This window comes from Canis lupus, chromosome 19, assembly GCF_003254725.2.
Source record: "Canis lupus dingo isolate Sandy chromosome 19, ASM325472v2, whole genome shotgun sequence".
Classification (NCBI taxonomy): domain Eukaryota; kingdom Metazoa; phylum Chordata; class Mammalia; order Carnivora; family Canidae; genus Canis; species Canis lupus.
Genome location: NC_064261.1, coordinates 267,009 through 293,519, shown reverse-complemented (window position 1 = coordinate 293,519; position 26,511 = coordinate 267,009). Strand labels below are relative to the sequence as shown.

At 37.4% G+C, this 26,511-nt stretch overlaps 1 protein-coding gene across 7 annotated transcripts in view; it reads left to right on the top strand.

Annotated features, from left to right (window-relative positions):
- The window catches only part of GAB1 (GRB2 associated binding protein 1), a 115,849-nt gene extending 93,724 nt beyond the window's left edge, over positions 1-22,125 (top strand). For 5 of the 7 annotated variants that reach the window (XM_025462347.3, XM_025462345.3, XM_025462351.3 and 2 more), the window contains 7 exons: positions 508-593; positions 785-1,088; positions 10,255-10,344; positions 12,078-12,171; positions 13,118-13,241; positions 18,203-18,325; positions 20,109-22,125. In XM_025462347.3, coding sequence (XP_025318132.1) covers positions 508-593; positions 785-1,088; positions 10,255-10,344; positions 12,078-12,171; positions 13,118-13,241; positions 18,203-18,325; positions 20,109-20,267 — 980 coding nt within the window. In that variant the 3' untranslated portion in view covers positions 20,268-22,125. The remainder of the gene's footprint in view (positions 1-507; positions 594-784; positions 1,089-10,254; positions 10,345-12,077; positions 12,172-13,117; positions 13,242-18,202; positions 18,326-20,108) is intronic. The other 2 variants (XM_025462349.3, XM_025462348.3) reach the window with 1 other exon arrangement.
- The last annotated feature ends 4,386 nt before the right edge of the window (positions 22,126-26,511 follow it).

The following is a 26,511-nucleotide window of genomic DNA, read 5'->3' as shown; positions in this document are numbered from 1 at the left end:
CAGAGTTTAAGATGCACATGCCCTAAAAACTATGTGCCAACGTTTCTATATTTTGTGGTAGAGTTTCCCACCAGTCCTAAAGAAAATAAAGATTTGATGCATCATGAAGAGTACTAATGTGGAGATTTGACTCAGCCATCCAGCACCAATTTCTAATTCCCATCTCAAAGTGGCTCTGTAATCTCATTACGGGTTAGTGAAATATGAGTTAGACCCAAGGTGGTGCAGAAGACGAGAAAAGAGTAGTATTTAAATAACCCATCTCATCCCAGACTTAGACATTCATAATCAAATGCTGGTACTGGTTAGCATTTAGTGAGTGTCTGCGTTTGCCGGTGGTTTAATGCACCCTTTCAAGATATTATTCTGTTAGTGTCTTTTTAAAAATCTGTGTGTGTGCACGCATACCCGCATGCATGTGTGTGAAGAGAGAGAAGAGACCATTCTGAAAACCCTGAGAACTGGTAAAAATGGGAGGAAATGCTGATCGTTTGTTTTCTGTTTTAGATGGTAGTTCTCAAGACTGCTATGATATCCCACGAACATTTCCAAGTGACAGGTCTAGTTCACTTGAAGGCTTCCATAACCACTTTGTAAGTATACTTGACCTTGGTGTCATCAAATGCATTTCATTGTCAGGATCTCCACACTCAGTGCCCTGAGACTAAATGAGGTCATTAGATAAAAGTCCCCTCAGATCCGTATGAATAGGTGTGACTTAGAATCGTGTTCTCACGTTGGATAATAGTTTGTGTTTATTAAGAGAAATGTCTGTGTGTTTTAGAAAATCAAAAATATATTGACAGTGGGAAGTGTATCAAATGAAGAACTGGATGAAAATTACGTCCCAATGAATCCCAATTCTCCTCCACGACAACATTCCAGCAGTTTTACGGAACCAATTCAGGAAGCAAATTATGTGCCAATGACTCCAGGAACATTTGATTTTTCTTCATTCGGAATGCAAGTTCCTCCTCCTGCTCACATGGGCTTCCGGTCCAGCCCAAAGACCCCTCCCCGAAGGCCAGTTCCTGTTGCAGACTGTGAACCACCTCCCGTGGATAGGAACCTCAAGCCTGACAGGAAAGGTAGGGAGGGCACGGTGCAATGCAAGGGGCAGGGGGCAGGGGTGTTGCCAGCTGCACTTACCGGTCGTTAAATCCAAAATGGAATCGGGACTGGAAGTTCTGAAGTACATCATAGTACCTTAGTCATTAACTTGTTTTTAGTGCAGTATTGTTGTTTGTAGATTAATAATTGTTGTATGTTGATGCCCAGGTGAGATTTCTGTCTCCTGTCTCTAGAGCAGAGGTTACAAACTAAAATACTCACAAGGTTGGCAAACAACAGGAGAAAATTAGGAGAAACTCAAATGCACTTGCCCGCTCCAAATGGAGTAACTGAGTGCTCCTGGGCGGTAGTCCTTTGTTGACTTGTGAGTCTGCTGTGGGCCCACACAGGCAAATCATCTGATGTATCAGGAGAAGCCAGAAGTTTCATCTCTTGTGCGTATCATCTTTTGATTCTTGAGTTTGATCAGTTTGTTTAATTTAAAAACAAAAAAATAAAAAAAAAGTACTGCAGACCAAAGCAAACACTTGTACAGACTAGACGTGGTCTTTGGCTGCTATTTTGTAACCTCTTCTCCAGAGTACAGGATATCCAATCAGACTAGAGATCAGTAGTAGGTTTGACGTCATTCTCTAAGAACAATGAGGTTGCTTGTACAATCTTTCCAGTCTGTCCATATAACAACTTCTTAAATATTATTCTGCCTTTGCTGTGGTATAGATGCTTCTAGTCTGTTCCTTCATACTGGCCTTCATAAAGTAACATTAAATTCTAGGGTTTGTTAAGAATTTAGTATTAAGGAAACTTTTAAAATTGGTAATACAGATCCAGGTTTTTAAATTTCGGGTTTGAGTGGTTAAACCGCAGACAACTAGCTGTGTTGCAGCATGCTGTTAATGTGATTTAATCTTGACAACCAAATAAGTTAGTATATTGGCTGTGTGATGACTTGGCACCATTTCTGGGAAATTCAGCACATTTGAAGTCTCCTGTGCTGTCTATAGCTTTTTAAGGGCATGCAATATCGGATTAAATTTCTCATTAACCTGGCTTTAGATCATTAATATATTTCTAATTAAGTTCCAATTGTGAGGAACAGAGGATCCGAAGAAAATGAGTTTTGTTATGTTTTGCCTTTAAGTAAAGGAAGTAAGGCTGGTCCTGTGCTGGAATGAGAAAGTCACTAGAAACAGAAGCACTCCCAGGGGACCATCACTGTGTCCCGCTGTCTGCATTTCTGTCCTGTGGGAAGGCTTTGCATCTGCTTTGCTCTCTCTCACATTCTTTCCATCTTTTCTGTTTCCTGCCCTGTATCCTCTTTGTGGCTTCTGCCTTCCAGGAGCTGGGGCCTGTAACACCCCTTTGTGGCCTCACTTCTGCCTTCTGGCTCCCTTTTTACATGCATGCAGCTTCTTGTATCTGCCGGGCGTTGCCTCCATCATTATTCACTCACGTTAGAGGGCTCACGGAGAATCTGATGGGTCTTATTTGTCTTTTCACGCAGGCTCTACGGTGGATTGTGGGCCAGCCTGTGGATTGGCTGCCACTGGTCAGCTGCCCACCTTTGGGCTGACAGCTGGGGAGATGGTCATGTATATAACACCCATGGCCACCCAGACAGCCCCAGCAGCAGGGCTGTATTGCAATCAGGGATGGTTATCTTAGAAAGGGTGTGAGCATCACAGGCTTTTTGACAACTTTTCCTTTGTCCTCGTTTGTCTTTAAATCTGGTTAGGCATTGTTAGTCATTTTCTTTGCATACAAAATGCAAAAGTATGTTTAGACATGCATAGATTTATAATTGAGTTCACAGGTTGCTGAGGGATTAAGGTCCAAGTGTCATGAACTCTTTGCAATATTGAAATACTCATTTTTAATGCTAAACTAGTTCTTATCTTTCTGTATTAGCACATTAGCAGCAAATCTGTTTTTTAAAGATTTACTTATTTTAGATAGAGACCTTCTGATCATGAGTGTGGGGAGGAGCAGAGGGAGAGAATCTTGAAGCAGATTCCCTGCCAAGCGCAGAGCCCCACATGGGGCTCAATCTTATGACCCATGAGATCATGACCTGAGTTGAAACCAAGAGTCAGACACTTAACCGACTGAGCCACCCAGGCACCCCAGCAGCTCTCTACTTTTTAACACCTAAATGTACATTTTATGTCTAGAGGGCCTCCATAAATGTGGAGGTGGTATTGTTAGGGTAAGTGTACAAAGTGCTGGGTCCTACCCGCTGTGCTTCTCTGCTTGCCCCTTCCTTTCTTCAGGCTCTGCAGAACACAGTTTGAAAATTCCCAATATAATTACACAAAGTAGGCATAATGAAGAATCAGAAAAGATATCCCTGTGTATATGTTAGAGAAGTTTTGAGATCACAATGATATGCTTTTAGTAATTCTCTAGGTCTCACAGAGCTCATGTGCCTCATACTATGGAATATATCATAATACAGCATGTATGCTATATGTCATCTGTATGATTATACCTCCCTGTGTATATAGTGGAAGTGCTATATATTCTAGTACATTAGCAATTAATTGCCCTAGAGTTGTCCCATCCAAGTACTAACCAGCCCCGACCCAGCTTAGCTTCTGAGATCAGACGTGTGTGGCCGTAGACACCCTAGTTCTCTAAACCAACCTAAAGTGACTTAGAGTAAACAGAACAAAGTGGGTTCTTGGTTACTTCTGAAGGTTGTGTTCAGTCTTTTAAAAAATTAAATGAACCGTTGAGAGACAATCCTGAGCTTACTAGCCAGGTTGTTGGGTTTTTTTTTTCTTTTCTTTTCTTTTCTTTTCTTTTCTTTTCTTTTCTTTTCTTTTCTTTTCTTTTCTTTTCTTTCTTTCTTTCTTTCTTTTTTTTTTTTTTTTGTATCTATGCTGAGATACAAAATGAACTGAGAAAACACCTAGAATAAAATAACAGGTTTTGACAAAATCAAGGAGAATATAGGTTTAGCAAAATGTTGGAGATTACTAAAATCATAGTAATAAAAAAAAAGTTTTGCTTTTTCTTAGTATTGTGCTTTTTAAATAAATATGGTACAAGAGAAAGCATGAGAAACCATTTAACCTAGCAAACTTTGTCAACTCACTTTAGGAAGTTATAGCTATTCAAGAAAAACATAATGAAAACCCAAATTCAGAACTTGGAGCAGTTTATCTTTAAAAATGTAAACCAGGGGCACCTGGGTGGCTCAATCAGTCATCTGCACTTGATTGTGGCTCAGGTCATGATCTCAGAATCGTGAGATTGAGCCCCATGTCAGGCTGCGCACACAGCATGGAGTCTGCTTGGGATTCCCTCTCCCTCTGCCCCTCCACCACCACGAACCCCTCTCCCCTGCGCATGCCCACTCACTCTCTCTCACTGAAATAAATAAATATATCTTTAAAATAAAGAACTGAAAATAAAAAATTGTAAAACAAGTGTCTTATTCACAAAATTCTTCTCACACATAGCATCAGATGAGTCTGTTTTACTTCCAAATTTTGTGACATTAGATACATGATTCAATCTATTCCACTATCTCTTATTAACTAAACCTCGTAATTAGCAAACCGGATTCTATCAAATATGGCTTGATTAGTTTCAAAGCCCAAAATAGCTAGTTCAACATCCATTGTAACCAATGTCCATGATTGTCTTCTTTGGAAGAGTCTATGGTAAATGAGTGACATTCTAGTCTTGTTTATCCCCCCAATTATATCTGTCAGCTGCTGTAGTTACTAAAACAGATAGGTTTTTTTGAATACTTCTGAGTAATTGAAGCTTCAAAAATACATAGATGCTCTAAACACTTTGTTTAATGTATTTTCATGGGCCCTTTTGCCCATCATCCAACTTATGGTAGCTATATTTTCACCCCTACTATTTCTGTCACAATCATATTTGTTATGAACCAAGTTTTGTGTGTATTAATAGAGGAAAAAAAGCATAATTCACATATATTAAATATAGAAAAGCAGATGAGTCATTGTAAAGGCAGGACAAATTATGTTTTCATTACTTCGACTGAAAGTTACATTTTAATTGAGAAGCAAGTCTATAAAGTTTTAGAAACTTCTGTAAGATATCTGTTGTAGCTTCTCTTAAAGTAGGTCATTGCCTGAATCTACCATATTTAACGACTGCATTGACCTAGGTAGGCCCCCTACCCCATCTAGTCTCCTAACATGGTGTGGCAGCCATTTGATCCTCAGACACTATCTTTATACTTTGTTTTGTTTGGCTTGTCCAACCACCACTTTCTGCAGTAGTTCTGGCCATTAGTTATTGTATTGATTCTGGAAAAGTGCAAATTTACTTCTGGTGGTTTTGTAATTAGTCTGATTAAAGTATCTTCAGGTATGTGTCTTCACTTCGGTATAGGAAGCATCCACAAGACCAGTCCAGATGAGCTTCCCTAGATGGGTCTTTTTGGCAGTTGACATATTTCCTCTAGATGTTTTTCCAAGAGATCTAATGAAGTTTCTGAATGTGATTAAAAATTAACATGCTTTTTATTTCTATTTTTTAATATGCTTTTTTTAAAAAAAACTTTTATACTATAATAAATGTTTGGAAAATGGATGAATGACACTAGTAAATATAAGTCAATTTTAGTAAACAAGTATGAAGTCTGAATCTCAAGTCAGATTTTTGGTTTGATGTTAACAGTTTAAATACAAATACAGTTGAAAGGAGTACATTTTTGGGGTGCCTGGCTAGCTTAGAAGAGCAAGCGACTCTTGATCTCAGGGTCTTGAGTTCAAGACCCATGTTGGGTGTAGTGATTACTTAAATAAAATAAAAACTTAAAAAAAAAAAGAGAATGGAATGCATTTTTACAGCATACCGTTTACATGCAGATTATTTCTCCTAAATATTCTTTACCTTCCGGTATATAAGTATCATTATTATATTCTTTTTCACATAGTCAGACCACTAAAACAAATGTAAATGTTTTTCAGTATACTACCTGGATTACTTTTTGGAATTATCAGAGGATAATGTTGTGAATTATCTTTTTTCTTCTTGATTTTTGAGATGTGTAATAGAAATAGTATAATCTGTAAAACTGTAGAAGAGTAAATAATTTAGGCTAAGTTAAACTGGTAATAATACAGAAAATAAATTTTCCACTTTGTGTTGAATTTATATAAGCAGTACCTGTGAAAATAATACTTAATAGTGTATGGACTTTGCAAAAAAAGATTGCATCTGCTTATTTGAAACATGACCTCATGTGACTACCTTGACCATATATATGGGATGACCAACTTTTGGAACAGTTGCTCTTTTTTTTTCCACTTAAAGGACAAACAAAAATTATGATACTGATCAGATTAAACATCACTAGCTTTAAGAGAACATAAGCTCATCAACATAGATTTAAGTGCATACCAATTTATAGGATATACCCTTTGCTAGGTCTTGGGTCTCTAAACACAGGAAGAAAAGGTGGCTTCTCTGAAGAAGCTCACCGTCTACTGGAGGAGGGAGAAAAGTAAACACGTTATCATAATTGCTGTGGAAGGGGCTGTGGTTGAGGTAAGCTTCTGGCACTGTTACTTAACCTCCCCTGAGGAAAGCCTGGGAGGGTGAATGGCAGTTAAATGATGGTGGAGGAGGGGGGGATGGCAGAGGCTCCTTTAGGCAAAATAAACAGCATACCCAGATCCTTTAAACGAGGGCATTTGGGCCTGGGTGAGTCGCCAGTGGAGGGAGGGAATAAGATTGGGCGAGAGGGGAGCAGAGTATGAATGGAGGAAGAAATGCCAGATGCCTTGCAGGTGCCCGATCCTGAGGGTGTTATAATCCATGCTAATGAGCTAGGGCTTTATTCTGAGTTACACCGTAAGGGTTTTATGCAGGCAGGTAATGTGATCAGGTTGGTGCCTAGGAAGCTCATTCCATGATTTAAGGATATGATAGGGAAAGAAAACTGTATTCTCTAATGTAAAATGTTACAGAATTCACATTTTTGCAGCATCTTCCCCCAGAGAGTGTTTTACTCGGTTTTCCAAATCCAGGGTTCTTAATGCCTTGGTCTAGAAACGATCAAATGAGGAAAGACGTAACAGAACCCCTTTCCTGGCTCTCATGTGGTCCCTCAACTTGAGGACTCACAGGGATTTTTGAAGTTTTGTAAAGCATTTGGAGTATAGGCGGAGGTTATTTAGCCATACAGTGTGAGCTCATCACTTTCAGGAAAACAAACCAAGTAAGTAAGGTACACATTAAAAACAGGAAGGTTTTAAGAAAGTACTTCAGACCTGCAGATTTTTTATTTTCTTAGGTAAATGAAAACAGACTATCATACTGTCATTATAAATACAAAATTTATCAAACAAAGATTAGAGGAAAAGTGGAATCTAGGATGACTTTGAAGAGATCTGCGAGGGCAACTGGTAATAGAGGAAACAAAGTGGGCTTGTGATGAGTCAGAGGAGAAATTGTGTTTTGAATAGGTAGCGTGACGCCTGCAGAGCAGCCCTGTGGGGTGTTGTGTAAATGTGTAGATTAGGGTGTCCAGAGAAGGAGCTGAACCCTAGGTGAAGGATTTATCAACCTGTACTCTGAATTAGAGAGCAAGTCGCGTGATCCAGAGATTGACCCCCAGAAGGGTTAAAGCACAGTGGGGATTTCACCCCTAGGTAGGGCTCTCTGTTAAATGACATAATGTTGGTTTCTTTGTTCAGAGGTAGTCTAACTAAAGCCAAGCTGTGAACTGCCTTGGATTTAAAAGTTGAGGTGCCAGTGAGTTACCTCCGAATTTGAGAATCAGTGTATCTCCAAAGTTGGTTTATTTTTGCCTTCACTTTATTATTTCCATCTCTTACTCTTTATATTCACGCTTCAACAATCAGGAGAACATCCAGATTTTGCCTTTAGACAGTAGAGAAGAAGACAGGGCTGAGACAAGTGTACTGACACCTTGGGCCTTTTTTTACCTTCCCATCCTCATAAGTAGTACTGAGCCATCATTTGGGTATGACTTTCATTTCCGTCTGGAACATCAATGTTAAATTGAGTCTGGAGGGGTATAAAGAAATAAAGCTAAGAAAATGCCTAAGTGACTCAGTATAGTTCAGTGCCACGCTTCCACATTGCAACTTTTGTCCCAGAATTAACCTTAAGCTTTGCATGGAGTGGAAAGTACATGTAAATTTTATAAACAACACTTTAAAAACTTCACTTGATACAGTATTTTTCTATTAAGAAAACTAAAGAGTACCCTTGAAAATGCTTAAAAGGTGGAATTGGTTTGGAGAGGAGATGATCAGGTCAGGGTCAGGCGTCAGAAGGCTCACTGGGGAGGTCTGTGAGACAGCAGGAGAACGGAGCGGCATCATGGGCGGTGGACTTGGCAGTCCCAGGACCTCGAGTACTTAACCACAAGCATAGATGGAGATACCAGGAGTGCGGAGTTAAGAAATGCCAAGGGAGATCGCTGGGAGAGAAGCAGAGTGAAAAATCAAGAGGAAGCCGAAAGCTAATGAAAGTGAGTCTTTCAGAAAGGGAGGAGGACAGAGACACACTGAGGGAACATCGACGAACCAGAAGCAGCCCTGAGAAGTGAATATTAAACTTGACCTCGCTCACGGATAAACTCTGTCATTCAAGTAGATGTAAGATCTCGAACTGAACTGAGCAATTCAAAATTGACCTCTAAGCACCGGTTTCCTAGGATTTTCCATTGCCCAAGGGGATAGAGAAGTACAACAGCCGGACAGCACAGGAGCATACGCCAGCAGGCAGCTATGGGGAAGCCTTCGTTTGGCCTCCGTAATTAATGTCATGACCCAAGCAAGTCACTTAACCTCTTTCATTCGTCAGGGTTATCGCATCCATAAAATGAAGAAGTTAGATTTGATCTGTAAAAAAAAAGGCTTTTAGCTGTAAAAATAAGTATATTTTTTTGTAGCAACCCTTACCCTCCGCCTCTTACTTTTTTTGAAGGAAAGTACATTGTTTCGGGGAGTTTATAAAAAACTGACATCCTCCGTTGTTTTTAGGAAAGTTCCCTGCCAGCGTGGGCCCTGGATAGGTATTCAGCATTAGGGGTAGGAGCACAGCCCTAAATTTTCTCACTCACATTTTAAACTATACCTGCCTCATTTCTGAATGAACTCAATGTATTAATTCCCTAACTTAGAAAATTGGTTCATTAGAGAATTGTCACGTTTTATAACCTAGAGATTCATACTTTAAGAAACTTAACCTGCAGTAGAGAAGGTACTAGATATTGACACTCAATCAGCAAATTCTAATTCTGCTAATAGATGTTGACTCAGTTTTGTAAATGCCAAAAAAAGAAGAAAATTTGGTGCCACTGAGAAGAGAGCAGCTTAAGTTACTAATTTAAATGATATTTCTACTCCGGCCTCCAGGCTTCCTATGGGAAAAAGTGAGGCCACTGCAGGATGTTAACCCTATCCTTTTCATGAGGCTTTCCAGCAGTACCTCTGTGTGGGAGAGTACATGAAAAGAAAACGAGGGCGACTGAATCTATGTTTTCAGACACTTAACATCGAAGCTAGACAGTCACTTCCAGAATTAAGACCTCTAATAATTACAAAATGATGTTGCCTGGGACCTACCAGTCGGTATCCAAGGGAAACAAACATTGGTCTCGGTTTTGGTCTTGGATTACCAAACAGTGTAGCGTTAACCTGCTCCTCTAGAAGGGCCCTTGGTCAGGAGGTGAAGGAGTAAGTTAGGTTAAGGGTTTTTAAATACCTACATTAAATTAAGAAAGTAATATTATAGGGATATAGGCTTTGATACTTTCTTATCAGACGTCAGACTTTGAAGAAAAGATGTACTTTGAGGTATTTTATCATTTTTTATTTGATCCAGTTTTCTAAGGCATGTTAGAGGAATAACTAACATGGCACATGTCTTTCCTCCCTTTCCCCAAATAAAGATAACCACTAACCAGTGTGGTTATCCCACTAAAACCCTACCATCTCTTAAATACTTTGCTTGTCACACTGTTGCATGTAAGTTCTTCTTTCCATTGTACCGAGCATGAACGATATACTGAACAAGATTGAAATATTTTCCACAAACTTTTGTTTATGCTTTTGAGATTGTAACATTTCTGCTCAGGGCTCTGTATGCTTTTTTTACAGAATCCATTTTTCCCATTAAAAAATAACATTATATTAAGAGAGTCTTCTTTTTACCAATTAGGTCAAAGTCCTAAAATTTTAAGACCCAAACCCCATGGTTTAGAGCGAACTGATTCACAAACCATAGGTGACTTTGCTACAAGAAGAAAGGGTATGTACTTTAGCACCGCATGCTGGATGGGGCATTGGGAATTTATTTTGTGATGTTTTTTTCTTAAGAAGAGCCTTAAGTACTACTGCTGTTGTAAATAAAGCTTCCTAGCATGTTATTTCTAAAGTGAATGCTTCCTATAATGTGTGTCTTCCCATTGTGTCTTTCCATAGACACAGTAAGTCTACTTGTTATGCCATTAACAGCAGCATGTTAAATTTGATAATACATAATATTTAGTCTTGTCCTTTTGCATTATTCTCTTAAACTTTTAGATATCAATACATTGTTGTATTTAAGCTTATGAACTACTTGTGAGTTCCAGATGTCTCCCTTATTTATATATGATGTGGTCTGTATTCTGTTCTGAAACAAAATACAGAATCACTTCCCGTGGATTAATTATTTTATGCCATTACTTAGAATTTGACAGCTAAACTGCCATTAGCCTTTGGGTTTCGAAAAAGTGAAACATGAGAGTTAAAGAAGTACATTTACTCAGCACAATATTCTGTGTCTGTCCATTTTAAGTATATGGGTGAGTAAGATTTAAACTCAGACTTACCTAGTCTTCAGAAAATCACATTGAGTTTTTTGTTTTGAATAGACAAAAATATTTATAAGCTCCAGTGACTCTACATAGTCCTTTAAAATGACCACCTATTTTATAGTTTGACAGTAATTACAACATAGTTGATTAAAAGTATGAGTTGAATAAAAGTATGCCCATATATGGACTAAGAGTGGAAGAAAGAAACCTAGAAAAATGAAAAATTTTTCTTTGGAGTGGCGAGATGAAATGTAACTAGAATATTCTCCTAATATGTTTAAAGAGTCTCCTAAAATATAATTAATATTAACATATCACATTTGTATTAGTTCTTTTGTCCATTAATTTCTGAAATGTTTTACTTTTTAAGTGCTGAGAGCTCTGTGGTATTTACTAGCATGATAATTGTCTATGGTAATAATGAGGTAAATAAGCAGAGACCACTTATAAGTCAAGCTAAAAAGAATATTAGTGTTTATTATTGTTTGATTTGGTAAAGGATATTTTTGGTTATATTAAGCTAAAAGTTCAAGGTGATTTTTAATTATGGCCTTCTCTCAGAGCTGAGTTTGAGTCTTAAAATATTATTATTGCTTTCTTTGTTTTCAGACTGGATTTGAAATAATTTAAAAGATTTGGTCAGTTATTTTTCAGTTTTTGATTTTGGCAAAGTTTTGTATTTAATACTTTCTATACATCATTTTATATATATAATTGTATAACTGATGCATCAATATTGAAGAGTAGAAATGTTTTTCCATAGAAGACTAAAGCTCTATACTTGGAGATAAAATTATTTTTTAAAAAAGGATATAAGGAAATAATAATGAAGGATATAAGGAAATAATACATCAAGTAACTATAAAGGAATTGGGTCACATTACCGTTTCTTCTCATTTAGTTTATTTTCATAAAATATTAAGAAGTAATGTGTTGTAATAAAGCTTCAGACTTTGAGTCAACCATCATGAAGCATTATTGGATTTAGCTTTTGTCCCTAATCATTTAGCTGTGTAACCTTGGGCAAATCACAGAACATCTGTGAAGCTCATCTCATTTGTGAAGCCAGCTGCTCTTAGGTGTACTCTGGCCGTATTGTATAAGGAGAGAGAGAGAGTGAGGATCTTGTTTTGTTTTCCAAATTTCCGTGTACTGAAGCCTCTTTTTCTCTCTTTCATTTCAGCCAAGCCAGCGCCTTTAGAAATAAAACCTTTGCCAGAATGGGAAGAACTACAGGCCCCAGTTAGATCTCCCATCACTAGGAGTTTTGCTCGAGAGTAAGTCTTTGTTTAAAATATGTACCTTGGTTGTTCACTATGATGGAAACTACCAGAACAGTGGCTCCCAGGGTATGGCCTGGGAAGCCCCCCCTCTCTGGAGTTCTGTGAGGTCAAAACTATTTTCATTAAGATGATAAGATATTTTTTGCCTTTTCCACTCTCTTTCTCTCATGAGTGTTTGCTGGAGCTTTCCACAGGCTACATAGTATTTGATCATATCCTGGGACAGCTAATAAATAGAACACGTATTTGTGTACTCTTGTGTTTTTAAAAAATGTTCTATTATTTGTAATACCGTAAATAGATATATAACCCAAATAAATGAAGTTCCTTGGGGTTCTCAATAATTTTTAAGGGTATAAATGGTTCATGAGGCGAGAAATTTCTGAGAACTGCTGTTCTGGGAAAATACGGTAGTTCTGGTGGGGGTTATTTAATTAGCAATAATCACGCCTTGGATAAACCTTATTTCTATGATACTACCACTGCACAATGTTTGTGGGGGTTAATTTAATCAAGATTTGTTTAAAATGTGTACAGGGAAATGAAAGAATATGTGAAGGTATGAACCTACATTAAATAAATATGTGTTTGTGTTTTATGTGTTCATATAGCTAGGTTTTTTTTAATAGGAACTCTTAAATCTTCCTTTTCATATCTGTGACTTTCTACTTATCCCCCAAATTGCCAGCAGTACTTTTTTTGTTCTACATAAGGGATTCGATGCTTAGAGATATACTTTTTTACTATATAGTTATAAATACTAGGTGTGCATTTGAATGTATGCAATAAGTTGTATTAAAATAAAGGTGTACAATAAATTATTGTAAACTTTAGTGAATATTTCTAAAAGAATGTTAAACCATCACTCATTTTTATCTTGGAAGTGATTTTGGAAGTTGTGGTCCAGGTGTAGGTTTGTAACAGAAGCTTGTGTCATTAGCTCCTCTAGGTTTCCCTTGTCTCCCCGACCAGATTCAGTGCACAGCACAACGTCCAGCAGCGACTCCCACGACAGTGAAGAGAATTACGTGCCCATGAACCCAAACCTGTCCGGCGAAGACTCGGTATGTAAAGTCTGCATCTTCACTTCTGTCTTTCTGAGCAGCTCTTCCAAGTCTGGCATGCTAGGGCCTTACTTCTAATCTCTAAATCTTACCCTTACGTCCTTCTTTATATACTTAAGGGAAAAGGATAGAAGACAACTTTTTAAAATGCTTTTTAAATTATAACGTTGTAAAATTTAAAACTGATAAAGGGTCAGAGTATATCAGCATCTATAAAGTAGATAAAAAGTTAAAATCATCAAAATCTTAGAGTTCTGTTTTGTTTTTTTTGTTTTGTTTTGTTTTTAAGATGCATTCGATTTTTGAAACTATTGAAGAAAATATACTGGAAGTATTTCACAGTGCAGTTATCCAGGCCCACCTTATCGCACTCTTAGAGTGAAATGATCTTGTATGGAGCTCTTTTGATAGTCTTTCAATAGCATACTCTTAGATGTAGCTTAAAGATTAAAGACCTGTTACAAACCTAAATTTGTTTCAGATTGACTGTAGTACTGTAAGGCACAAAATTTTATAATTGTAGCCAGCCTGTATTCACCAGAATTTAGATAGCTGCCTGAAAATACTTCAGATATTTAAGAATACAAGCTAATTTTAGTGTCTAAAAATATTTTGCTTTTATTTTCCCTCAAATCAGATTCAGTGCTTGCTCTGTTTTAAAATACATTGTATTTTAGTAGATGAGTGTATGATTAGGTTATGATTAGTTATGATTAGGTTCACCTCTGAGTAACAAAAGATAAAAAACAATGACTTAAGAGAGACATTTCTTTCTTTCTCATGTAAAAGTCCAGAGAGTCAAGCCAGGGTTGTGGTAGCAGCCCTGTTCTTCAAGGTCCTCTAGGTTTCTGACCCCTTCCATCTTCTGGGTATGGCTCACATGCTCCAGCACGTCCTGCGCCAGCAATTCACGTTCCAAGCTGCAGAAAGAGGGAAGCCTATCTGCCTTATGAAGAAGGTTCCCAGAAACTGCCCTATATGCCATGTGGCCACATAGACATGAAAGGACCTGGGGAACAGCCTTTGTTCTGAGGGACAGTGGGCCTGGCTAAAAGTCCCATTCACATGAGACAGGGAAGGGCAGATATTAGGGCACAACCAAGTGCTACCTGCCAGGATAAGCAAGTATCTGGTATCAAATTTGGAATGGGTAACACTTTAATGGCAATTTTCTTTAAAGCAGGAACTCCAGAGATCCAAAGTATAAAGTCCATTTCTATCATCTGTAATGTAACTTTAGGCAAAAGCAGGTTCCTCACAACTATATGTCATCAGGAAACAAAATTAAGTGATTCGAAAAGCTTGATTGGTGGCTTAAAAAACTTAAAAATTAATAAAATTCATACATTGTTCAAAATGAATAAGATAGTTAAAGTAATTTAAAATATTTACATCAGCCCTGGATTAGAAGATAAATTAGCTATATCAATAATGTTTTCACTAATTTTTTAAGGCAGAGCAATTTTTATTAATTGGCTTCTGCTTTTGGATTCACTATTTTTCAATTTGACAAGTGATGTTTTATTGTTTTTATTAACCTACTTTTTTCCTCATTATAGTAAATAGACTGGCAAAAGTCTACATAAATCCTCAATGCTATGTTAGAATGAATATTTTATCTTTAGGTGGTAGAATGGATTTTTTTTTATTACAAAAGTAATTATTTTCTGAGATACTAAAGAGTGTTCTTTTGCCCAAAATAGTTAAACTGCCATAAAAATCTTGGAAAGGACATGTAATAGGCAAATTTGGACATGTAGTTTGTCATCAGTAAGGGTTAGGTAAAGGGAAAAGATGAGAAAGAAAATTCTACAATCAGAAAGTCAGGAAATAAGAATATAAACTTGTTTTTTATACCTTACAACATTAAGCCAGAAAGCTACTTTTGCCGGCCAGCTGATGATTTTCTACTACTTAGGTCCTAAGTATTACAGATAAGCAAAAGTGTTCCAGGTGAAGATATCCACTCCCCCCACTCATCGTAGAAAGTCCAACCACCGTTTCCATTTCCTCATGCTGCCAGCTGTAGGAGTTCATCATGGTCCAGACAATTCTTCCTTAGGAAGAACGTGGTAGCTAGATCAGTGTTTTCCATACCTCTTGAAAGGTAGGGTGTTAACGGAATACCATAGAAATTCACAAGATCTCATTGCACTTGGACTGATAAAGTCAGTAAAAAAAAAAAAAAAAAAAATTGTCTTGGAGAAGTTGAGACAGGATCAGATCAAATCTGGCTTAGGCCTGCAATGAAGATTAGGACGTTTTGCAGTATGATAGATACATTTTCCATACTGGTGGTCACAGGGCAGGCAGTTTTTAAGGAAACCATGAGTTGGTGCTGCTGCCTATTAATTTATACAAGGATCCAAAGTCAGGCATTTGTGAAGTGAGCCCTTAATATGGCATTTGAAATTTGAGTGATGGTACATCACTACTAAAGACATAAATATCGTTTTATAACAACAAAAATATGTTCAATAATTTTTCAGTACTTTAAAAAGAATTTAGAAAAGCAAAGCACTACTGTTATTTTCTTTTTGAATTCACAGAACATTTATGATGGCTCCTAGAATCTTAGAGTTTTTCTAAACTGTTTTGGGAAAACACTGGGTTTAAGGCTAGAATACAGAGACAGGCTGTTCCCAGTTGAGATTAGATCAAGAACAAATGGACCACCTTGCAGGGACACGAATTTTAACAATATTTAAAGATGAAAAAATTTCCAATTCTAATAATAACTAGACAGAAAACAGTTTAACCAGCAATTCGGAGAAATTCTCTTTAGGAACAACTTGCTGAGTTTAAATGTGTACATCATATGAGCTCATAGGTTCCTTTCATAGACTTTTGATACTATGAACAACTGTAGGCATTTCCAGGTAGGGGAATTCCAGGTATGGGTTCTTTCAGGAGTCACATTTGAAGACAAGTTTTTACATACAGTTCTTTTTTTTTTTTTTTTTTTTTTTTAATGTGAGAATGAACTATGGAGTCATTCAGAAAAAGAAAAATCAGGTTCTTTATGTATTAGGAAGAAAAGGGAGAGGGAAATGGCTATTTGTACTAAATGAGAACCAAAACTTTCTTACATCTTTTTGTGCTTTACATGTTACTGTCAATATTTTGTTAATGTTATATCAGTAGTAGTTGGTAAATTTGGTTTAAAAATCTATCCCTTGCAAATAGAGCTCTCACATTCAGTCATGCAGCTTGCTCACTGCGTAAACATACTGCGAACAGTATGCGACTTGTACAGCAGACTGCATAGTGTTGCATTTGTAGGTACACGCAGGTCAGACCGTGTCCCTGCTCGTCAGGCCAGGGGCCCTGGTACAGAGCTAGAGCTGTGTGGGTCCACGGGCAGGAGCACCTTTTTCTAATTCACAAAACTGTTTCACATGGGCTCTCAGCAGCCCTGCTCCAGATGAGGAATTAAATTTACTATTCTTCTAGCAGTTGTCCATTCTCTAGATCACAGCTTACTCTGTTTAACTTGAGGAAAAAAAGAGTAGCAATATAAAAGAACCAACGGGGGGCACCTGGTTGGCCTAGTCTGTCAAGCTTCCAACTCTGATCTCGGCTCAGGCGATGAACTCAGGGGCCTGAGCCTGAGCCCCGCGTGGGGCCCTGTGCTGGGTGTGGAGCCTACTTAAGACCTGTCTTCTCCTTCCCCACCCACCCCACCTCACCCCTGCTTGCATGCATGCCCACACTCTCCAAAAAAAAAAAAAAAAGAACCAGGTTTATGCAGTTTCCAAATTGTTTTGTTCATGATGACAAACACACATTTTAAATCTATTACATCATGATGGTTTTCTTCAGAGTATGAGGTAATATGTGAATATTCATATCTATGTGATACAAGACCCAAGGATGGAATCTGCTAGTGAATATATAGGGAGTTTTGCCTATGAGAAGTCTTTGAGAACATTTTTGGGGGAGGTTAAAAGCAGCAAGGAGGGAGAGAAGGCATTTGTTGGCACACATTTAGGGCCGTCGTAATTGGCATAGAGGGTAGAGGTAGGGGTATAAGTTCATGTTATCCTTTTTTTCTTACTCAGCATTGATCTTCAAGTTCCTAATAGCCTGTTGCTTTTGCATTTTTCTGCCTCGGGCTGTTTCATTTTTTTCATTTATTGCTGTCTTCTAGCTTTTTTTAAAATCTTTTTTTAAAGAGTACCCCTATTATTGTACAATTCCTATTAGGACAGAAGGGATAAAGCTAAAGAGAGCAGACAAGTAATTCAGCGGTAAAAATTCCAGATAGTTGAAACAAAACAGACTTTGCCAATGGAATCATTATTCATGGCCTTTAGTTAACATCCTTATTTTAAACTAATTTCAGTGTGAAAGCCCTTTTTTTTAAAGATTTATTTGTTTATTATTTATTTAAGAGAGAGAGAGAGCACAAGCGTGAGAAGGGTCAGAGGAAGAGACTCAAGCAGACTCCCCACTGAGCACGAAGCCAGTTGGGCTCCATCCCACAACCCTGACATCATGACCTAAGCTAAACCAAGGGTCAGACTCTCAACCAGCAGAGCCACCCAGGCGCCCCCAGCATGAGAGCCCTTAAACAAAATATAGAACTTTAAAATAATTTAATTAGTAAGCAAGGGGGGTGAAAGGATCCGGTAGTTTAAAACTGTAATTGAGTATAACAATATCATTTTAATAATGTTCTGGTAGAGCTATTGCAACTGATGAGAGCTTGAGGTTTCAGTCTTAATTTAAACCAAGTTTGACTTTTGAAAACTACCTTTGACTTGCCCTAAGCTAAGTTGTAACTAATTTTATTAATGTTACTTATTTTCCTCCAGTCCTAAAAGGTTAATTCTAAGCAGACATTGTTGTAAAGCCTATCCTTTTGAAATAAATATTTTTGCTTTAGTAGATGGCAAACAAGATAAGCAGGATATCTCATGGACATCCAACAGTTGATTTCATTGTATCACCATTTTCAGAATCTTTTTGGCAGTAACAGTCTTGATGGAAGAAGCAGTCCTATGGTCAAGCCCAAAGGAGACAAACAAGTGGAATACCTAGACCTGGATTTAGATTCTGGAAAATCCACACCACCACGTAAGGTAAGGGACATCTCTTTTTATAAACACGATTAGCTCATGTTTTAAACCCCCAAAATTATGTTTCTTTTGAGGAAATTTTATAGTATGTTTAATTTAAACTCAGTAAAGTCTATTACTCAATGTTTCATAAACCACAATTAACAAGGTTATGGAGAAAAAAAAGTTCATTTTCCCCTTTTTAATGGTATAGAAATTACACACTTCTCTTTTAGTGATCACTGTCGAAATGCTTATTACTTAAAATCTAAAGTTAATCATTGTCTTTATTTTTTTCTTCCTCCTGAAATACTTCTAGAAAATTCCATTTGTGGGGGTTCTGTCTGGTTGATGTTAAGATCTTTTCTGTATCTTTGGTATTTTGTGGATTTACTACAATGTGTCTAGACATCTAGTCATAGATTTCTTTTTATTTATCATGCTTCATGGAAATTGTGCTGTTTTTGTGTCTGGATTCATATTTTTTATTAATTCTGGAAAAGTCCCAGTCATTCTCTCCTTTTTTACCCCTCAGTCATTATCTCTTTAAATACGCTTTTCAACTATTCCTCTTATTCTCTCATTTAAGGTTTCTTTTTAGAGATTAGTTAGAACTTACTCTATTTTCCACACTACTTTTTCACCTTTTGGTATTTTCTCCCATTCATCTCTTTGTATTTACTTGGATAATTTCTTTAGATCTATCACCAAATTCACTAATTCCCAATTATTCTGTTTAACTCATTGTTTAATTTCAGTTATTTTTAATTTCTAAAATGAAATTTTGCTAATTTTTTAAAAAATATGCCTAGCTATTTTGAATAGCTTATTTTATTCCTTTTATTTAGTTTTATTTCTTAATTCCTTTGAAAATTTTACACGTACATATTTTATACTGTTTCTTGTCATGTCAGAATCTGAAGTCCTTAGAAGTCTGAATCTGTGTTTATTATTTCTGCTCACTCTTGATAGCTTGTTTCCTTCCATGTTTTATAGATTTTTTTGCAAATTCATTTTGCTGAGCATATCTGTGCGAATCCTACAGACCTAAATTTCCTTCAGAATAATTTGCATTTTCTTCTACTGGGAAGCAATCTAGGACCACCTCAGTTCCCTTCAGGGGTCTCGCTTATTAACAGGATGGTCTCAGAGTAGGCATGCCCTCCCACGTGGAGCCTCCTGATTGCATCGCTGAGATTGATATTCATCCCAAAGACAGCAATGCCTCTAAAGTTTACCTTGAGCAGCTCTTTATCCCTTCTGTTTCCCTCACACCTTGGGTATTTCTCTTATTTTCTAGAGAGCCTGGCAATACATTAATAACTATTTGTTGTAAGTTGGTATTTAGCGGTATTTTGAAATGAAGAGGTACTGTCAGCCTATGTCATTTGCCATTCTTGAAATGCTGCCTTTCAAAAAACACTTCTTAGCTCTGAAGGTGAACACTTGACACATGTTCTCAGGACTTGAAAAACTGAAGCTTAAGCTGAAGGGAGAAGCAAGCTGTGTATCTTAAGGTGAACCAGGTGGCTGTGATCCCTATTTTGTAAGAATTCCATCTGTGTTGGGAGCATTTTTCTGCATTCTTAGAGTGATTTTAAATTTAACTGGAAAACAGTGTACTAGTAGAAAAACAACATTGTTAAACTGAAGTGTGCGTGTGTGTGTGTGTGTGTCTGTCTGTCTGTCTGTGACGGACCCAATAGAATTTCAAGAATTATTCACAATGTGTGTCTATGTTTTAAGACTAAATTTCACTCAAACTCTTTATCTGTCAGGCTTTATGGTATTTTTCTTTGCTTTTTAGCAAAAGAGCAGTGGCTCAGGCAGCAGTGTAGCTGATGAGAGAGTAGATTATGTTGTGGTTGATCAACAGAAGACCCTGGCTCTGAAGAGCACCCGGGAAGCCTGGACGGATGGAAGACAGTCCACAGAATCTGAAACACCAGCCAAGATCGTGAAATGAAAATAATTGCTTTGCTGTTTCTGAAAAGAGAACTGAATTGTAAAGATAAATCCTGTTTTACTGAAGGTGACTTGACACTTCTAGGTAGATCCTCAACTGCGTAGCATTGAAGTCAAAAGACCTTTCAGACATAATCAAGCAATTTAGACTGTAAATGGTGCTTTGTGGTATCTGAACAATTCATAATGTGTAAATAATGTGGGAAAATAGTATTGTTTAGCTCCCAAAGAAATCTTTGTTCCATAGTTAACACACTTGTAGTATTACTGTATTTATGCACTTTTCATTTAAAGCGTTGGTTTGGGTATTCCCAAATGTTCCTTAACATAATTCCTTTGGGAGTTCTTGTTTTTCTTCACACTACTCAATATAACAATACTATATACAATAAGTACAACAATACAATATAACAGTAAGTTAACTAAGCTCCTTTTAGATTTGGAAATTGCTCTTTAAACTGCACTCTAACATTACAATGAGAAGTGGACCCACAATTTACCTTTCTACCTGGGTCTTCAGGTGATAGCCATTAGCTTAAACTACAGAGTGTAGTTGGACTCATCATTCACTCCCTTCCAAAATCCTGAGGACAATATATGTACTGATGTCAGGAACTAATTCTCTGGTTCATGTACACTTAGTTTTCAACGGTAGAACTTTATTATGTTTTGTTAACTACAGTGTTTTTGGTTCACTGAATGAAGATTCAGCCGGGTGGGATCTTGCACCTTGTAAAGACTGAATAATTACACTCAGATAAGCCTGCAGATCACTTACGGCATGCGGTGATGATGTGCTCTCACACCTGTTAACATGTAGTAAACTACACATTACTTCAAAACGTAGGTTATATAACTAATCAGGTACGTACCAGGCACTGATGTGCTAATACACTGATCAGGATTAGACAACAAGCTTTAGTTGTGTTCTTTTAAGTCCTAATACTGGTTTCCAGTTTTGACTTAATGAAACATTCACTGTTAGTTATAGCAACATACTGTGATTTTTTTAAATTAGACAGTAATTCAGATTTATTACTCTATAGAATGAAATTCTATCTTTTGACACCATAGTGCCCTTTCTATGATTTTTTAACTTTACTTTGTATTCTTCTTGGCCTTATATTTAAATCCCTATGCAATTAATATTTTATATCTACATTTTTTAAAAGAAAATAGATGTTCTATAAGTGATTCTCATATGTAGCACCTATTGCTTTTCCGGTAAAAGAATTAAGGATTTTGTACTGTGATTTCTGTTCACCGCCCTAATTTGAGAAATACTGAAACATTGCTATAATGTGAAATCTTATAGTTACAGATCTCTTCCAACCAGATTTCTGAAATGACCAGAGAAATTCTATAATTCTGTCTCACGTATAATATGGTCCTGTGACATGGATATCAAAACCACAAATTTTGTATGGTGAGACTACAATTATATTTATCTGTTTGGGCTTTGCCGTGTAATTTAGAAAACCGGTGTAGTTGTTTGCTTGTTTTGTTTTGTTTTGTTTTGTTTTTAACTAAGTTACATACAATCTCTTACTGATTTGGGACTTACTAACAGTTTCTGGAGGGGGCAGAGATAGGTGTGCCCACGGTTGAGGCATGACTCCCTCCATTCAGACCTCTGTTACCTGAACACACAGCTGTGCCCTGATTTCTGGTCTTTGGCCAGAGTTCTGTGCCTAATCAATGTAATGGGTTTATTTCCCCATGAACTAAAAATGTTCATAACAAGATGAATTGTAGAGTAGTAACATTTGATGCTTTTAAATGTTTGCTTCTTTTTAAAGAAAAACTAAAACCCAGAAATGAATTTTCAGATGGAATTCTAAATAAAAAGATTGTTTGAATTTGGTTTGTGCAAGCTGTTTTGTAATGAAATCACAAAATAAAATCCAGAATTATTGAAATGTGCCTAAGCTATTAAAACACAACACAGTTGATGTGTGAAGACGTTAAATTGTGTTATATGGAAGATAAAACATCTTTTCAGATTTATAAGTATATTCAAGAAGTACATTACTAATTCAAGAATGGAAATCTTGTTTAAAGCTGCCTATCAGAAGAGTCTAAAGCAAATAGACTGATGTTTTTAGTGTAGTTTTTCAATTTTTTACAAGTTATCTTTTTGGAAGATCTCCAGTACTCTAATTTGTAGAAGTTTTCCCACTGTGCAGAGTAATTTAAGAATTGAAATGTATCAAGCAATTTGTTTTAGGAAATGAAATTATGTTAAACATTGTATTAACAAATTAAAAGACAGTTTCTTATGGAGCATTATTTTCCAAACATTTTTAGCAATGGAATCTTTCTTCAATAAAATTTTGTGTAACTCCAAACACATAAAGCCTGAAAAGTTCATTTTATCAGTATAAATATTTTGGGTTCACATTTAAGTTTATTTCTCTTAGTCTGTTACTAGGAATAAAATTTGTGAATAACACAAATGTGTAACTGGCATTATAGAGTTGGTGAAAACCTCAGCAGCCAATTTGTTTTATTTTCATCCTATCAAGGTTTTGATTCACACAAGCATAAGCAAGTGTAAATAATAGCAGGTTTTAAACACACATCTCAGAGGCTTCTTCAATTAGAGATAGTAAAGTTGGATTCCAAGATTTAAAAAAAAAAAAAATCTTGTAGTGGAAGTTGATACATAAGCAGCCTCCAGTATGGTAAAAAAAAAAGGGGGGGGGTGGGATGGGGATGGGGGCTATGTAACACGTTGGAATGTGCATGTTTATTAAATTTTAAAAATACTTATAAAAACCAAATATTTAAAAACCATAATCATCTCCAAGAAGCTGAGTTTTGGGCAGGCAGAAGTTGTAAGACACTGGTTAAGTATGTGGCAGTTATAAGTCAAATCTTTTTCTCCCACATATTTCATGTTCTCTATTTTTTATTCCTTACTTTGAAAAAACTAAAATTTTATGAAGGTTTGAATACCAAAGCACAGTTCTGCTTTTAAGAATTGAAATGTAAACTTGAATAATTTAAGCTACTTAGTAACCCACAGAAGGTATCACTTAGTAAGCTTAAAAGATGATTTTTATCTACACTCTATACATTTTCATCTTTATTTTCATCAATATATAAGCTACTGTGAGCATTTTAGAGAATTCCATAAAGATACTACTACCTGTGTGTGTGTGTGTGTGTAGCGTATTTAATCATAGACTGAATCTGATCTAGAAATACTGCTGTACTTGCACATTAAGGTCACAAGTCAGTTTCTTCTGGACTCTAATTAATGGCAGTCACGGTCTTCATATTCCTAAGTGCATTTAAACTGGAAATTGAACACAGTGTTTTTTCTACTACTAGTGGGAAGTTGTCTGCTAACCGCCCCCCTTTAACGAAAACAGTATTTTTGATACTTTTTAAAATGCTAGCTACTTTATGCCTATAGACTCTACTACTACCATAGACCGTGATCACAATTCTTGGATGCTTTTAAATGCTCCTAGGGCCACTTTCTTTGGCCCATTGAAGGTATTGGTATTAGTATTTTGAACGAATACAAAGTGTGTAAAATTCAAGAGACAAGGTAAGCCGATCTCTCCTAATCCCTCATGCTGGTAGGTCTTGTCCGTTGTTGTCGAGTAAGCAAGCCGGTCTGTGGCAAGGATTGTCCCTATGCCCACACCAAGTGGATACAGGGAGAGAGACGTATCAGGGTAAGACGATTGTCGATAGCATCTGCTATATTATATGTAAATCTGTATATAATTTTCAAATACAGCTCTGAGATGAAAAGCCATGGTGTAAATGAATAATGTAGGCGTTACAGACTTGGTTGGATGAAAAGTTGGTGCCAGGTTGTGGAGATAATTGGTTTTTACTGCGACTACATATATTACTACAGCTTGAAGTAACTTAGTTTGGCTCCTCTTCCATAAACTTAACTTTCTCAGGTTCATGATAATGTCTGTTATGAGGTTCAGAAAACTGTTTAGTCAAGGGATCAACATAGCTTCTACTTTCTTTACTCAAAAAGCCACGGCTTTGTGTAAGTTGTAACCTCCTGAATCAGTTGTTGATAATCCTCCCAAATTTCAACAGCAAAATCTTATGTATGTATGAGTTTATTTCCCCCCTCTTGCACAACTTTTTTGGTAAAGATCCTATTGTAGATACTTGCTGCTACCAAATAAAACTTTTCAAACAGTTTGGTTTCAAGACTTTAGTTTGGGTACTGAGACTGTGAACCAAGAAAGACATATAAATTTATATTTCTAACCCTTCCTTAGAGTCTCTAAATCAAAAACCCAATTTTGCCATTAACTGTACATTGTCGCTTGAACAACACATGTTTGAGCTGTGTGGGTCCACTCACTCACGGATTTTTTTCAGTAAATACAGAACAATACTCAAAATGTATTTTCCTTATTTTTTAATAGCATTTTTCTAGCTTTATGTATTGCAAGAATACAGTATATAATACACATAACACAAAATATGAGTTAATTGTTGACATGTCAGTAAGGTCAACAGTAGGTTATTAGTAGTTCTGGGAAATCAAAAGTTACATGTAGGTTTTTGATTATGAAAGGGGTCAGCCGCCCTTCCCGGCCCTACTTGCATAGGATCACTCTTCTGCAACAGAAATCTCACCAGGTCACGCTGAAACACAGCCCTCGTACGCCCTAGTGATAGCTTCCTGAGGCCGATACCGTGTGCCTAGGCCCTGGCTATGCCTTCATGTAGCCAATACTCCTGGCGTTTTGTTGAGTAAAAGGCTGATAAATAAGGGTCTGTATGCAAGCTTTCCCGTCAGAAAGTACTTTTTATGAATAAAACATGACTTGGGAAAGGACAACCGACTGGGTTTATTCATTTCTATGAGATTTTCAGACCTCTCCAGTCCGTCCTAAAACCCCAGGAATCACCACACCAGCCCTTTGGCCTATTCATTATGGCGTTTTGCAGCTCTGACCCACTAGATCATGTGTGGGGTGGGGGGAGGTTGGGAAATGTGAGTTTATCTTCTTTGAGATCGTTCTCTCCTCATCTGTGTTCCTGTCACCCTGTAAATGGTGACACTTAGGACTATTTGCATGTTCTTTCTTTGGGGAAAAAGCTGCTTTCTCTGATAAACACTTTTTGAGATACAGTTTTATTAGGAGAGTTTTGTGGAAAATAACTTGGCAATTCTGTGGATGTGTGTTATTGCATATTTAAAAGCTGAGTCAGTGATGGGAGGCATTTTATTAACTTCTGATGGTTAACATTCCTCCCTTATTTTCTTTCTTTAATATTAAAAGAATATTTCTGTCATAGAAGAAGTGAGCAAAAAAAAAAAGTGAGCATGTATAGAAAACTAAGCTTTGGGGCACCTGGGTGGCTCAGCCAGTTAAGCCCTCTGCCTTTGGCTCGGGGCCTGATCCCAGGGTCCTGGGGTCGAGCCCTGCATCGAGTTCCCGCTGAGCAGGGAGCCTGCTTCGCCCTCCCTCTGCCTGCCTTCTGCCTACCTGTGTGCTTTCTCTGTCTAATAAATAAATAAAATCTTAAAAAAAAAAACACCCTAGTTTCTAAGATGTGTTTGTATACCCCATTAGAGCAGGATTTTATTACCATCACAGTGATTATGTTAGAGATGAACTTTAGCATAATGTGTCTCTGGTTTTGTGTCACACGTAATGCCCGGAACATTCGGAATACTCGCTGTGAAGGATGTCCAGGTACAGAACAGAAAAAAATCCCCAAAAAGCCCACTTTCTCACATACGGTGTTGTCATGGTTGCGTCAACCTGGCCAGGCCGCGGTGCCCACATGTTTGTCCGAGCCCTGGTCTAGGTGTGGCCATGAAGGTGTGTGTGTGTGACCGAAGCGCACGGCCTGCGGGATGTGGCCTCATGCAGCCCGGCGGAGGCTGTGGGACAGCTGCGGCCTCCCTCACGATTGGGCCGCAACTCCGTGGCATCGGAGGCCCGCCGGGTCGCCAATCTCCAACAGGCCAGAGCCCACAACCCACAACCATGTGGGGCAGTGCCTGCAAGTGAATGTCTCCCATAGACAAGATGGGGGGGGGGCAACCTATCAATTCTGTTGGTCTGTTTGGCAAACACGATGCTCGTATTGACTCGTTCATCCGGGTGCCTGTGATGCATGTACCAAGTGAGGATCTTGAGGTTTAGTTTGAAATATTGGCAGCCTCTACTCCAAAATTATTTTCCCTTCTAAAATTAAAGTGTTGATGAATTTCTGAAGCCCTTTACTATCAGTGAGACATG